Below are 14,285 nucleotides of genomic sequence, written 5' to 3' on the forward strand. Positions count from 1 at the left end.
CTACTAAAATTTTGTTTAGAATAAAGTTCCAGTACATGTCGCAGATACACAGAGAGACAATATCAATCACTGCAAATATAATACAATTCTAAACATTACCTTATGTTTGTTTCTTGTTTTCCTGTATACCAATACTTAAGATGATAACTTTCTCTTTCATTTAAAAGATAGCAATTGGGATTTTTTTTTTTTTAATATTAACTGAGATAATGGCTAATAATGCAAAGGACACGGGTTTAATCCCTCAGTCAGGAAGACCCTCTGGAGAAGAAAATTGTAACCCACTTCAATATTCTTGCCTGGGAAATCCCATGGACAGAGGAGCCTGGCAGTCTACAATAGAGTCAGACACGACTTTGTGACTAAAAATAATGACAGCAAAAGGCTAATGCTAGGAGCACCTCAAGAAGTGGAGTTGTCTTTTCCAATGACCTTTAAAGAAGATCCAGGTTCTTCATCCCCCAACTTCCAATTATGAGTTTCTGTGCCTCTGTGAAGAACACTGGGTCTGGTCTCTGCAATATTGGCAAGACAGAACCTCCGCAGGACGATCGCCAGCCTCTGCAGAGCAGTAGCAGTCTAGTGCATATGATTCTGAGTCTGCTTAGTGGTAGACTTATAAGGAATAGACTATTCAAGAAGGTCTGCCAATCCCTGTGAACCCTGTCTCTTACTCATTCAACTGAGGCTGGAGGCATGAAACAGAGATATATTTCTTTTACAGTGAATATGCGTGTGAGCTAAGTAGCTTCAGTTGTGCCTGACTCTTAACAGCCCCATGGACTAAAGCCCACCAGGCTTGACTGTCCATCGGATTCTCCAGGCAAGGATACTGAAGTGGGTTGCCATGCCCTCCTCCAGGGGATCTTCCCAGCCCAAGGATCAGGCCCACATCTCTATTCCTCCTGCACTGGCAGGTAGGTTCTTTACCACCTGCGAGGCACAGTAAATATACTAGAATAAAGTGAAATAAAGGGAGGGGTTCTTGCTAGTGTATTTGGTAAATTTATAAGGACTCCTTTGCTTGATACTGCAAGGGGCCCTCGCTCATTTAATCAATAAGTGTTTTTGAATGGCATTCTGAAGCCCAGCAATATAAATATCAAAATAGATAATGGGTGAACGAGAAAGGAAAGGAACTTGCATTTATCGAGGTTTGAGATACAACACATGATTTTACACTTATTCTTATTTTTTATGAATTTATTTATATATGAAAGTATTTATTCACTACCTCTACAATTTTACATACTATGATGACAGAGTTATAGGGTGATACAAGTACATAAAACATGTACAAAATAACTATTTGACCTACTAATATTCCCTTATTGCTTAGCAACTTTATTAAACCTGTTGTTTAAAAAATGTACTGGAATCATAGGATGGTAATTTGAATTGACATAGGTGGAGGGATTGCTCGGTGAGTGCTATCTCACAGGAGGCTTACCCAAGGAAAGAGGTATAAAAAGACCCTCTCTGAAAAACAGCAAAGTGACCATATTGCTCCCCTTTCTTAGTCTGAAGACATTAAGATAACTGATGACTACTTTCAACACTCAATTTAGGCACAGAGGTAAGTAATGGGAATATCCAGAAGACTGTAATGATGAGACCACAAGCATCTAGCAGTACCTGAGCTTCCGCTCTCAGAATCTTTACATATGTAGTTTCGGTTGAAAACACTGTATCACTCAGAACACAGTTTAGTACTGATTACTTTTTCTATGGCAACTTTCACATCCTTATTTCTTAAACTGTAAATCAGTGGGTTTAGCATGGGGATGACAACTGTGTAGAAGACAGAGGCTATTTTGTCTGTGTCCATGGAGTAACTCGAGCTGGGTCTGAAATACATGAACAGGAGTGTGCCATGAAATACAGCCACAGCAGTTAAATGGGAGGCACAGGTAGAGAAAGCTTTGTGTCGCCCCTCGGCTGAATTCATCCTAAGGATGGTTGCTATGATGTAGGTGTAGGAGAGGAGGACAGTGATAATGCTGGTCCCCACAACACAGCTACTGGATATGAACAGCATTATCTCATTGATGGATGTATCTGAGGACGAGAGGGCTAGCAAGGCTGGGAAGTCACAGAAAAAGTGATCGATGACATTAGAACTGCAAAATGATAATCGAAATGTACAACAGGTGTGGATTGCTGAATCTACCAAACCTTCCACATAGACAACAGATATTAGCTGGGTACAGAGTTTTCTGGACATGGAACCTGTATAAAGAAGTGGATTACAAATGGCTACATAACAGTCATAAGCCATGACAGCCAACATGAGACATTCCACATCTCCAAAAATCCCCCAGAAATACATCTGCATGGCACACAAGTCAAATGGAATCCTTTTATGCTCAGAGAGGAAATCAGCCAGCATCTTGGGAGAGACAGCAGAGGAGTAGCAGACATCACAGAAGGACAGATTGCTCAGGAAATGATACATGGGTGTGTGCAGTCTGGGGTCCACCTTGATCAGCAGGATCATCCCCACATTGGCAACCACAGTCACACCATAAACCAGCAGGAAGAGCAGGAAGAGGCCCTGCTGCACGTGCCTGTTGTCTGAAAGTCCTCGGAATGTGAAGTCAGGAGCCACACTGCAGCTCTCAGCAGTCATCACTCAGGTATGTCGGGAAATTCCTGGCTGTGAAAGAGGAAATGGAAATGGAGGGTAAATATATCAATTTACCAGTTTTATAGATAAACTCCTGGTCCTTTTGCAGATTTCAGTAATCAAGAAAAGAGACAGACCTTCCTAGGACTGCATGAGGCCAACAGACTGAGAAATATTCTCCAGTTTTATATAAATGAAAAAATAATGTTGACAACAATACATTTGCAAAGCACTGTACCCTTGCAGTGCCCTTGCAACCGAACTAAATCAGACTGTTTCCAATCCAACTTGTGTAGTATTTATGACCATGTTTGTGGCTTTCCTGATGGCTGATATGTAAAGAATTTGCCTGCAATGCAGGTGACCTGGGTTTGATCCCTGGGTCAGGAAGATATCCTGGAGAAGGGAATGGCTATCCACTCCAGTATTCTTGCCTGGAGAATTTCATGAACAGAGGATCCTGGTGGGCTCTACAGTCCATGGGGTCGCAGAGTCAGGCACGACAGGGTGACTAACACTTTGCTGCTTCTGTCTAACACTAACAAAATGATGTGCTCTAAGCGAAGCAAGGGTCTAACAATTAGGTGGTTCACATAACTTGTCTTCTGACAAGATTGCTGGGTGTTTTGGTTTGTTTTGTTTTTCAATGATGTAGAAATGTTGTTCAGAGAAGGCACTGGCACCCCACTCCAGTCCTCTCACCTGGAAAATCCCATGGACAGAGGAGCCTGGTAGTCTGCAGTCCATGGGGTCGCTAGGAGTCCAACGAGACTTCACTTTCACTTATCACTTTCATGCATTGGAGAAGAAAATGGCAACCCACTCCAGTGTTCTTGCCTGGAGAATCCCAGGGACGGGGGAGCCTGGTGGGCTGCCGTCTCTGGGGTCGCACAGAGTTGGACACGACTGAAGCGACTTAGCGGCAGCAGAAATGTTATGTCCTGTGTTAGAGAAGAGTAGTAAGTAAGAAGCACAGGTGATGAATATATTGCTTTATTATTCCCCCTTTGGAGAGGGCAGGACTATAGCCAGTTTCTGAATGTAAGACGTCTTCACTTCCCCATTAACCTCTCAAGTCCCTCCAACCTCAGCATAGGAGGGATAGATGGTTCATGATTCAGGACCTGCTGGGACAGAGAGGGTGGTGATTTTTGGAAAAGAGGGTGCAAGGGTCTCTGTGAACTAAATGCTGAAATGCTGACCATTCTTCTGTTTGGAAGTTGCAGTTATACCAGGGAGATGATGAAGAGCATTTGAGGTCCAGTTGCAGAGATGCTGGTAGCAAGTGTCATAGAGGCGAGAAAGAAGGCTTGGTTTGCTGCATGAGTCCTTTCTGCCCTAACCTACCCTCTTCCACACTTTGTATTCTGCCATAACGGTTTTGTAAGACACATAACATAAATACTGTCATGGTCAGGATTCTGTAACCTCAGAGACATTCACATCTGAGCTGTGGCCCCACTCCAATTCCCTAAAAATTTTAATATTGTTTGATTATTTTACTTGAGCCACATTTCTCTTCAGTATCACTGAGTTCTGCCTTTCTTTGGTTTAAGAATTATTTGTCTTTGGAAGGACAATGGAATTTATGTCCCACTGTTATATTTTACCCAAACCAATTATGTGGTATATAATGTCATCAGTTAGTCAGTTCAGTCACTCAGTTGGGTCTGACTCTTTGTGACCCCACGGACTGCAGCACACCAGGCCTCCCTGTCCATCACCAACTCCCAGAGCTTGCTCAAACTCATGTCCACTGAGTCGGAGATGTCATCCAGCCATCTCATCCTCTGTCATTCCCTTCTCCTACACTTGTCCTCTTATGTTCTAGGAGAATTTAAAAAATAGGAGTTGAATGTAGATGAGGGATCGAGAAGAGCATTGGAACAGTGGTCTAGTAATCACTGTGCAGGTTTCCAACCCTAGGACTTAACTCGTATATCTGCTTAGAAAGACATAATTAAGCAAAAATACTTTCCTTTAAAGCTTAAAGCATTTATAGAAATATAATATACATGTTATATATAATGCATAATATAACAGGTAAATTTTTAAAATAGTAAAAACATCTGACCATTTCCATAATGCATGTTTGCTCCTTTTTTATTCCTTATTTATATGTATTTAAAATAAACAAGTTGTACAACTAGCTAAAATAAAAATGTGTGTACTATTTCATATGTTCCTTTGTTTATATAAAATACCTTCTTTCAAAAAAGCATTAAAAAATAAGGAAATCTCAAATATAAATCAAAGAAACAGCAAAGATACCAGTACCTCTCCCAGAACTCCTGACTTGTCCGTTGCATGCAGTTCTGTCTGCAGGAGGGTTCCTCATTGCCTCCTGCCTGACCCAGATTATATAATCATCTCTGAGTCTGGTCCCTGGGTGGTGAACCCTTAGTCTCTCAGGAATAAGTAACAGATATGATGTAATTTATCATCTGATATTTCATACAAGTGAGCTGATTGCACATGGAACATAGACCTTTAGAGTAGTATGTCTTTGGTCCCCCTCTACCTTAATGCCCCATATTGTACTTATTCAGAAACAGTGAATGCCTCTGATCTGCAAGCACTCCTAATTTCCAGTTCATCAATCCTTACACAGCCACTTAGTTTTCATTCACTACATTAGACAACAAATGCATACCCATTCACCCTCACACACTTACACAGACCACACAACCACCAACACTCTCCATTAAACACATTCATGAAACAAAGATTTTGCAGAAACATCAAAAATCTCAACATATGTACATTCCGTAGGGATAACTAGATGCTTCCTACACTATTTCACTTTTAGTTTTTAAATAAAAATGTTAGGATTATGTGTGTGTACAGGGAAGCCTGACGTGCTTAAATGCATGGGGTCACAAAGAGTTGGACACAGTGATTGATTAACAGCAAGGCTTTTTATATTATGTCATAATTACAGTCTGTTAGAAATAGTTTTAATAATTATTTAATTGACAGTGGTCACTTCCATTATATGGCAAGATTCATTAGTATAAAAGCAGATGGAGTCACCATGAAAGAAAGCCCACATAGAGTGCAACAGCAACTTAGAAAACACTAATTTTCAGAAAATTAAAAAAAAAAAATTAACACATATAAGTACTGAAGAAACACAAATTTGACAAATGAAGAGTCTGAGAATGTTCCACAAATAAGGAGTATTAAACAGAAGTTTAAGATATAAAATGAAACTTGTGGCATTTAGGAAATCATACATATTGCTAGGATTGGAAGATAGGATAAATACAAATGGAATCACACAACATTAGCCAAACCAATTTTGATTTTCATAAATTATTGTGTATACAAGCAAATTTTCAATGGAATCATTTTTTATTTTTACGTTTCATCAGAGCCTCTTTCACATCTTTGATCCATAGGCTGTAAATCAGAGGATTTAACATGGGAATCACAAGGGTATAAAGCAAGGAGGTCATTTTGTCTTCGTCTAGAGAGTAGGAAGTACTTGACCTGAAATACATGAAGAGCAGGGTTCCCTGGAAAATTGCCACAGCAGTTAGGTGGGAGGTGCAGGTGGAAAAGCCTTGAACCTCCCTTCAGCAGAGTGGATCTTTATCACTGCTAGGATGATGTAACAGTAAGACACGAAGAGACCTGAACGGGTAATTGGTTCAACGAAGCCCAAAATGAGAAATATGACTAACTCACTGACCTGTGTATCTGAGCAAGATAGCAAGAGGAGAGGAGGAACGTCACAGAAGAAATGGTTAATTTCATTTGACCCACAGAAGCATAAGTGGAAGGTTAATATTCTATTTATCAAAGCATCTATAATTTCCACCATATAAACTCCAGCCATCAGCAGTGAGCACACCTTGCCAGATATCCTGACTATAAAGCAAGGGGTTGCTAATAGCCATGTACCGATCATAGGCCATGACTGCCAACAGTAGCCACTCAGAACCTGCCAAGGTACAGAAGATCAGGAATTGCAGAGCACAGCCATAGAAGGAGATTGATTTGTTCTTGATGAGGAAGCCTGCCAGCATCCTGGGTCCAATGGCTGTGGAAAAGCAGAGGTCACTGAAGGAGAGGTGGCTGAGGAAAAAGTACATGGGTGTGTGCAGCTGGGGTTCTGTTCTAACTAAAACAGTCACACTGATATTTGCAACAAGAATAATGAGATAAACAACCAGAAACGTGGTAAATAGAGTCACTTTGATTACAGGGCTACTACTAATTCCCAAGAGAAGGAGTGCAATTTTCCCCATCCATTCTTCTTTATTCTTCTTGTAAAAATGCTCCAGAAATGACTGAGACAATGACAGATCCATGTTTTCACTCCTTTTGAGACAAAGTATTATCTGTAAACCAGATATAATTCATTTCAGTACATTTTATTATGAGAACATAGCCCATACAAATTTCCTCACTGTCTGATTTTAAAAGGTTAGGTGTGGGATAGGAGTTTTGAGAAAGTCTGACTCTAAATTTGGATGTCATCTATGATGTATGTGACTAGTTGGAACCTTCACTGCTTTATCTCAACAATCAGTTCTTTACTGAAAGCTCATTGCATGTCAAACATAATATGAAAGTAACACTTGAAGACAAGGTTGGAGTATTCAACCTTATATTTTAAAGATACCTATCCAACTAAGAATACAAGTGATTACACTTCTTGAGTACTTATATATCAAAATGTGTTTATTTGTTCGTTTGCTTGTTCAATAGCTAAGACGTGTCTGGCACTTTCAACTCAATGTTGAAGCCTACCAGGCTCCTCTGTCCATAGGATTTACCAGGCAAGGACACTGGAGCGGGTTGCCATTTCCTTCTCCAGGGCATCTCCCCAAATCCGGGATTGAACCCCCATCTCCTGAACTGCAGGAGGCTTCCTTACCCCTGAGGCACCTGGGGAGCCCAGTTCCCTTATTATTGTGTATTAAATAATGGCAGAGTTAACTTATCTCTGATTTTGAAAGAATGAGCAATATGGTATAATATTGAGCATTAGATATATTTTAGTAAAATTTTCTCCAGAAATATTTTGCTGCTTTGCCACATTATTATTACTTATGTGCAGGAGCAGTCTGGTGCCAAAGGACATGTCTCTTGACCAGATAAAGAAAAATTCTAGAAACAAGCAGAAGCAAGACACTTTAGCTAATGCATTTTCATCCCTTTAGATTTTAACCTGGCTTGTTCATTCAAAATAGATGGGACAAAAGTAACAAACATATTTGATATGAAGTGAATTCGCTCAGTTGTGTCCAATGCTTTGTGACCCCATGGACTATAGCCTACCAGGCTTTTCAGCCTATGGAATTTTTCAGGCAAGAGTACTGGAGTGGGTTGCCATTTCCTTCTCCAAGGGGTCTTCCTGACCCAGGGATTGAACCCAGGTCTCTCACAATGCAGGCAGACGCTTTACCATCTGAGCCACTTCTGAGCTAAGCTTCTGTTTGTGTGTATGTTTATATGTATGTGCATGTGTGTACTTGTGTGTCTCTGCTTTTTAATATGCAGTCTAGGTTGGTCATAAGTTTCCTTCCAAGGAGTAAGCATCTTTCAAATGGCTGCAGTCACCATCTGCAGTGATTTTGGAGCTCCCACACCCCAAAAATTCTGCCACTGTTTCCACTGGTTCCCCATCTATTTTCCATGAAGTGAAGGGACTGGATGGGCCATGATCTTAATTTTCTTGTTGAGCTTTAAGCCAACGTTTTCACTGTCCTATTTCACTTTCATCAAGATGCTCTTTAGCTCTTCTTCACTTTCTGCCATAAGGGTGGTGTTATCTGCATATCTGAGGTTATTCATATTGATAAATACTGATATGATAAATATTGGTAAATGGCTCATAGCACATTTCTAAAGAGAGAGATATCCAGGGAGGTGAAAAGTTTCAGCTTCTGTCTTTAACACAGAACTTTGTGCTTATTGAATTGTTGAACATTCATATCACTATTTTTTTTACAAATATAGTTATACAGCCAATGACCCATATGTATCTCTCTATTTTCGACACTGAACATATGCTCAAATCTACCATTTGATTGTTATATCATATTTGTACTTAAGTATTTCAGTGGCAGAGCTTCTCTGATGTCTCAGAAGATAAAGAATCACCTGCAATGCAGGAGACATGGGTTTGATCCCTGGGTCTGAAAGATCTCCTGGAGGAGGAATTGGCATGTCACTCCAGTATTCTGGCCTAGAGAATTCCATGGATAGAGAGGCCTGGCGGGATCCATGGGGCCGCAAAGAGGCAAACACGACTGAGCAACTAGGCGCACACACACATTTCAGGGGCAGGGATGACGGGATCAAGAGACAGGAACATGATTGCAGTAGTAGTCCACTGACGGGGTTCCCAGGGGCACAGTGGTGAGGAATATGCCTGTCAGTGCAGGGGACACAAGAGACACAGGTTCAGCCCCTCCGTGGGGAAGATCCCCTGGAGGAGGAAATGGCAAACCGCTCCAGTATTCTCACCAGGAGAGGTCCATGAGCAGACGAGCCTGGCAGGATATAGTTCATGGTGCCACAAGAGTCGGAAACAACTGAGTGACTGAGTACACAAACACACATCAGCCTTCTACACACTGTCATTGATAACACTGCAGTTGTGTGATGACATCTTTTAATCAGTCATTGGTGGATATATGAGCCGGAGGTGAGGTAAGAAGGGGAGTATAGTGATGAGGACTGAAGCAGACAGGGTAAAACACACCAAAGTCTTTAGTGCAGACTTCTTATTTTGCAAAATCTCAAGATAGAGGAGTTATTATGCATTCCTGTGTATTTTTTTATTTTAGTTATTGATTCCTAAAGTAATTTTCCCATAATTCATTATTCAACCATGCAAATTCTCAGAAAGGCAGAATCAATCAGTAGATTCCATTCTTGGCCTTCCATTTAATGGGCTTAATTTTTTTATTTTTTATTTTTTTTATTAGTTGGAGTTTAATTACTTCACAACATTTCAGTGGGTTTTGTCATACATTGATATGAATCAGCCATGGATTTACACGTATTCCCCATCCCGATCCCCCCCTCCCACCTCCCTCTCCACCCGATTCCTCTGGGTCTTCCCAGTGCACCAGGCCGGAGCACTTGTCTCATGCATCCCACCTGGGCTGGTGATCTGTTTCACCATAGATAGTATACATGCTGTTCTTTTGAAATATCCCACCCTCACATTCTCCCACAGAGTTCAAAACTCTGTTCTGTACATCTGTGTCTCTTTTTCTGTTTTGCATATAGGGTTATCATTACCATCTTTCTAAATTCCATATATATGTGTTAGTATGCTGTAATGTTCTATATCTTTCTGGCTTACTTCACTCTGTATAAGGGGCTCCAGCTTCATCCATCTCATTAGGACTGGTTCAAATGAATTCTTTTTCATGGCTGAGTAATATTCCATGGTGTATATGTACCACAGCTTCCTTATCCATTCATCTGCTGATGGGCATCTAGGTTGCTTCCATGTCCTGGCTATTATAAACAGTGCTGCGATGAACATTGGGGTGCACGTGTTTCTTTCAGATCTGGTTTCCTCAGTGTGTATGCCCAGAAGTGGGATTGCTGGGTCATATGGCAGTTCTATTTCCAGTTTTTAAAGAAATCTCCACACTGTTTTCCATAGCGGTTGTACTAGTTTGCATTCCCACCAACAGTGTAAGAGGGTTCCCTTTTCTCCACACCCTCTCCAGCATTTATTGCTTGTAGACTTTTGGATAGCAGCCATCCTGACTGGCATGTAATGGTACCTCATTGTGGTTTTGATTTGCATTTCTCTGATAATGAGTGATGTTGAGCATCTTTTCATGTGTTTGTTAGCCATCTGTATGTCTTCTTTGGAGAAATGTCTGTTTAGTTCTTTGGCCCATTTTTTGATTGGGTCATTTATTTTTCTGGAATTGAGCTGCAGGAGTTGCTTGTATATTTTTGAGAGTAATCCTTTGTCTGTTTCTTCATTTGCTATTATTTTCTCCCAGTCTGAGGGCTGTCTTTTCACCTTACTTATAGTTTCCTTTGTTGTGCAAAAGCTTTTAAGTTTCATTAGGTCCCATTTGTTTAGTTTTGCTTTTATTTCCAATATTCTGGGAGGTGGGTCATAGAGGATCTTGCTGTGATTTATGTCAGAGAGTGTTTTGCCTATGTTCTCCTCTAGGAGTTTTATAGTTTCTGGTCTTACATTTAGATTGTTAATCCATTTTGAGTTTATTTTTGTGTATGGTGTTAGAAAGTGTTCTAGTTTCATTCTTTTACGAGTGGTTGACCAGTTTTCCCAGCACCACTTGTTAAAGAGGTTGTCTTTTTTCCATTGTATATCCTTGCCTCCTTTGTCGAAGATAAGGTGTCCATAGGTTCGTGGATTTATCTCTGGGCTTTCTATTCTGTTCCATTGATCTATATTTCTGTCTTTGTGCCAGTACCATACTGTCTTGATGACTGTGGCTTTGAAGTAGAGTCTGAAGTCAGGCAGCTTGATTCCTCCAGTTCCATTCTTCTTTCTCAAGATTGCTTTGGCTATTCAAGGTATTTTGTATTTCCATACAAATTGTGAAATTCTTTGGTCTAGTTCTATGAAAAATACCGTTGGTAGCTTGATAGGAATTGCATTGAATCTATAGATTGCTTTGGGTAGAAAAGCCATTTTGACAATATTGATTCTTCCAATCCATGAACACTGTATGTTTCTCCATCTGTTTGTGTCCTCTTTGATTTCTTTCATCAGTGTTTTATAGTTTTCTATGTATAGGTCTTTTGTTTCTTTAGGTAGATATACTCCTAAGTATTTTATTCTTTTCGTTGCAATGGAGAATGGTATTGTTTCCTTAATTTCTCTTTCTGTTGTTTCATTGTTAGTATATAGGAATGTAAGGGATTTCTGTGTGTTAATTTTATATCCTGCAACTTTACTATATTCATTGATTAGCTCTAGTAATTTTCTGGTAGAGTATTTAGGGTCTTCTATGTAGAGGATCATGTCATCTGCAAACAGTGAGAGTTTCACTTCTTCGTTTCCTATCTGGATTCCTTTTACTTCTTTTTCTGCTCTGATTGCTGTGGCCAAAACTTCCAAAACTATGTTGAATAGTAGTGGTGAGAGTGGGCACCCTTGTCTTGTTCCTGATTTCAGGGGAAATGCTTTCAATTTTTCACCATTGAGGGTGATGCTTGCTATGGGTTTGTCATATATAGCTTTTATTATGTCGAGGTATGTTCCTTCTATTCCTGCTTTTTGGAGAGTTTTAATCATAAGTGAGTGTTGAATTTTGTCAAAGGCTTTCTCTGCATCTATTGAGATAATCATATGGTTTTTATCTTTCAATTTGTTAATGTGGTATATTACATTGATTGATTTGCGGATATGGAGGCTAAATAACACGCTTCTGAATAACCAACAAATCATAGAAGAAATCAAAAAAGGAATCAAAATATGTATAGAAATGAATGAAAATGAAAACACAACAACCCAAAACCTATGGGACACTGTAAAAGCAGTGCTAAGGGGAAGGTTCATACCATTACAGGCTTACATCAAGAAACAAGAAAAAAAACCAAATAAATAACCTAACTCTACACCTAAAGCAATTAGAGAAGGAAGAAATGAAGAACCCCAGGGGTAGCAGAAGGAAAGAAATCTTAAAAATCAGGGCAGAAATAAATGCAAAAGAAACTAAAGAGACCATAGCAAAAATCAACAAAGCAAAAAGCTGGTTTTTTGAAAAAATAAACAAAATTGACAAACCATTAGCAAGACTCATTAAGAAACAAAGAGAGAAGAACCAAATTAACAAAATTAGAAATGAAAATGGAGAGATCACAACAGACAACACTGAAATACAAAGGATCATAAGAGACTACTACCAGCAGCTCTATGCCAATAAAATGGACAACTTGGATGAAATGGACAAATTCTTAGAAAAGTATAACTTTCCAAAACTGAACCAGGAAGAAATAGAAGATCTTAACAGACCCATCACAAGCAAGGAAATCGAAACTGTAATCAAAAATCTTCCAGCAAACAAAAGCCCAGGACCAGATGGCTTCACAGCTGAATTCTACCAAAAATTTAGAGAAGAGCTAACACCTATCTTACTCAAACTCTTCTAGAAAATTGCAGATGAAGGTAAGCTTCCAAACTCATTCTATGAGGCCAACATCACCCTAATTCCAAAACCAGACAAAGATGCCACAAAAAAAGAAAACTACAGGCCAATATCACTGATGAACATAGATGCAAAAATCCTTAACAAAATTCTAGCAAACAGAATCCAACAACATATTAAAAAAATCATACACCATGACCAAGTGGGCTTTATCCCAGGAATTTTTTTTCTTTTTTATACCACAAAGTATATCTAATAAAATGGGCCCATTTTAGATGAAATTAGTCTTTAGATACTATAATAAATTTACATCATATAGGTGAAAGTTGGTTTTTCACAGCAATCTATTGACATTCTATTTTGCTTGGAATTTAACATACTTCAATGTTTTTCTGTCATATTTTTGCTCATAAGCAGCAATTCCAAAAGAGTTTGCACAAATCAATGAAATACATTAGAGATAGATTTGAAACTTTTATCTGAAACAAGAATTTTCTGTAGGTTTTTCTTCACTGTGTGATCTTTGCCTAAAATGCCATAATGTAGAACAAAGGCCTCCCTGAGTATCAGAGGCATTTTTTAGACTTTACTTATAACTAGAATATTTTCACATTATAGGGCAGTTTGAAAACCTAAGACATCAGTGGCTTTTAGATTTATAATTTTAATAGATAATTAAGAATGTCTTTCAGTCTTGTAAGGTTGTTCAAATATATGACCACATCCACACTTTCTCAACAAAAAGATTTAGCTCTAGCCTTCAAGAAACAAAAACAAAAAGGTCAACACTCAGAAAACTAAGATCATAGCATCTGGTCCCATCACTTCATGGCAAATAGATGGGGAAACAGTGGAAACAGTGGCTGACTATATTTTTGGGGGCTCTAAAATCACTGCAGATGGTGATTGCAGCCATGAATTTAAAAGACACTTACTCTTTGGAAGGAAAGTTATGACCAACCTAGACAGCATATTAAAAAGTAGAGACATTACTTTACCAGTAAAGGTCTGTCTAGTCAAGGCTATGGTTTTTCCAGTGGTCATATATGGATGTGAGAGTTGGACTATAAAGAAAGCTGAGTGCCAAAGAATTGATGCTTTTGAACTGTGCTGTTGGAGAAGACTCTTGAGAGTCCCTTGGACTGCAAGGAGATCCAACCAGTCCATCCTAAAGGAGAGCAGTCCTGGGTGTTCATTGGAAGGACTGATGCTGAAGCTGAAACTCCTATACTTTGGCCACCTGATGTGAAGAGCTGACTCATTTGAAAAGACCCTGATGCTGGGAAACATTGAAGGCAGGAGGAGAAGGGGATGACAGAGGATGAGATGGTTGGATGGCATCACCGACTTGATGGACATGGGTTTGGGTGGACTCCGGGAGTTTGTGATGGACAGGGAGGCCTGGCGTGCTGCGGTTCATTTGGTCGCAGAGAGTCGGACATGACTGAGCGACTGAACCGAACTGAAATATATATATATAAAAAAACTAAACCGATGGCATCTAGCCCCATTACTGCAAGGTGAATAGAAGGGGAAAATGTGGAAGCAGT

The 14,285-nt window shown here is 39.6% G+C and overlaps 1 protein-coding gene and 1 pseudogene across 1 annotated transcript; both read right to left on the reverse strand.

Moving 5' to 3' along the window:
- Positions 1-1,690: 1,690 nt before the first annotated feature.
- LOC133064291 (olfactory receptor 5W2-like) lies at positions 1,691-2,629 on the reverse strand. The gene has a single exon (XM_061154227.1). The coding sequence runs from the start codon at positions 2,627-2,629 to the stop codon at positions 1,691-1,693; it is 939 nt and encodes a 312-aa protein (XP_061010210.1).
- Positions 2,630-5,973: 3,344 nt separating this feature from the next.
- LOC133064353 (olfactory receptor-like protein OLF2) lies at positions 5,974-6,942 on the reverse strand (annotated as a pseudogene).
- Positions 6,943-14,285: the final 7,343 nt, after the last annotated feature.

Source organism: Dama dama, chromosome 1, assembly GCF_033118175.1.
Source record: "Dama dama isolate Ldn47 chromosome 1, ASM3311817v1, whole genome shotgun sequence".
NCBI classification, from domain to species: domain Eukaryota; kingdom Metazoa; phylum Chordata; class Mammalia; order Artiodactyla; family Cervidae; genus Dama; species Dama dama.

Bases quoted from the DNA above. Each gene is read 5' to 3' on its own strand.
- LOC133064291 (XM_061154227.1), bottom strand. From the start codon at position 2,629: ATGACTGCTGAGAGCTGCAGTGTGGCTCCTGACTTCACATTCCGAGGA.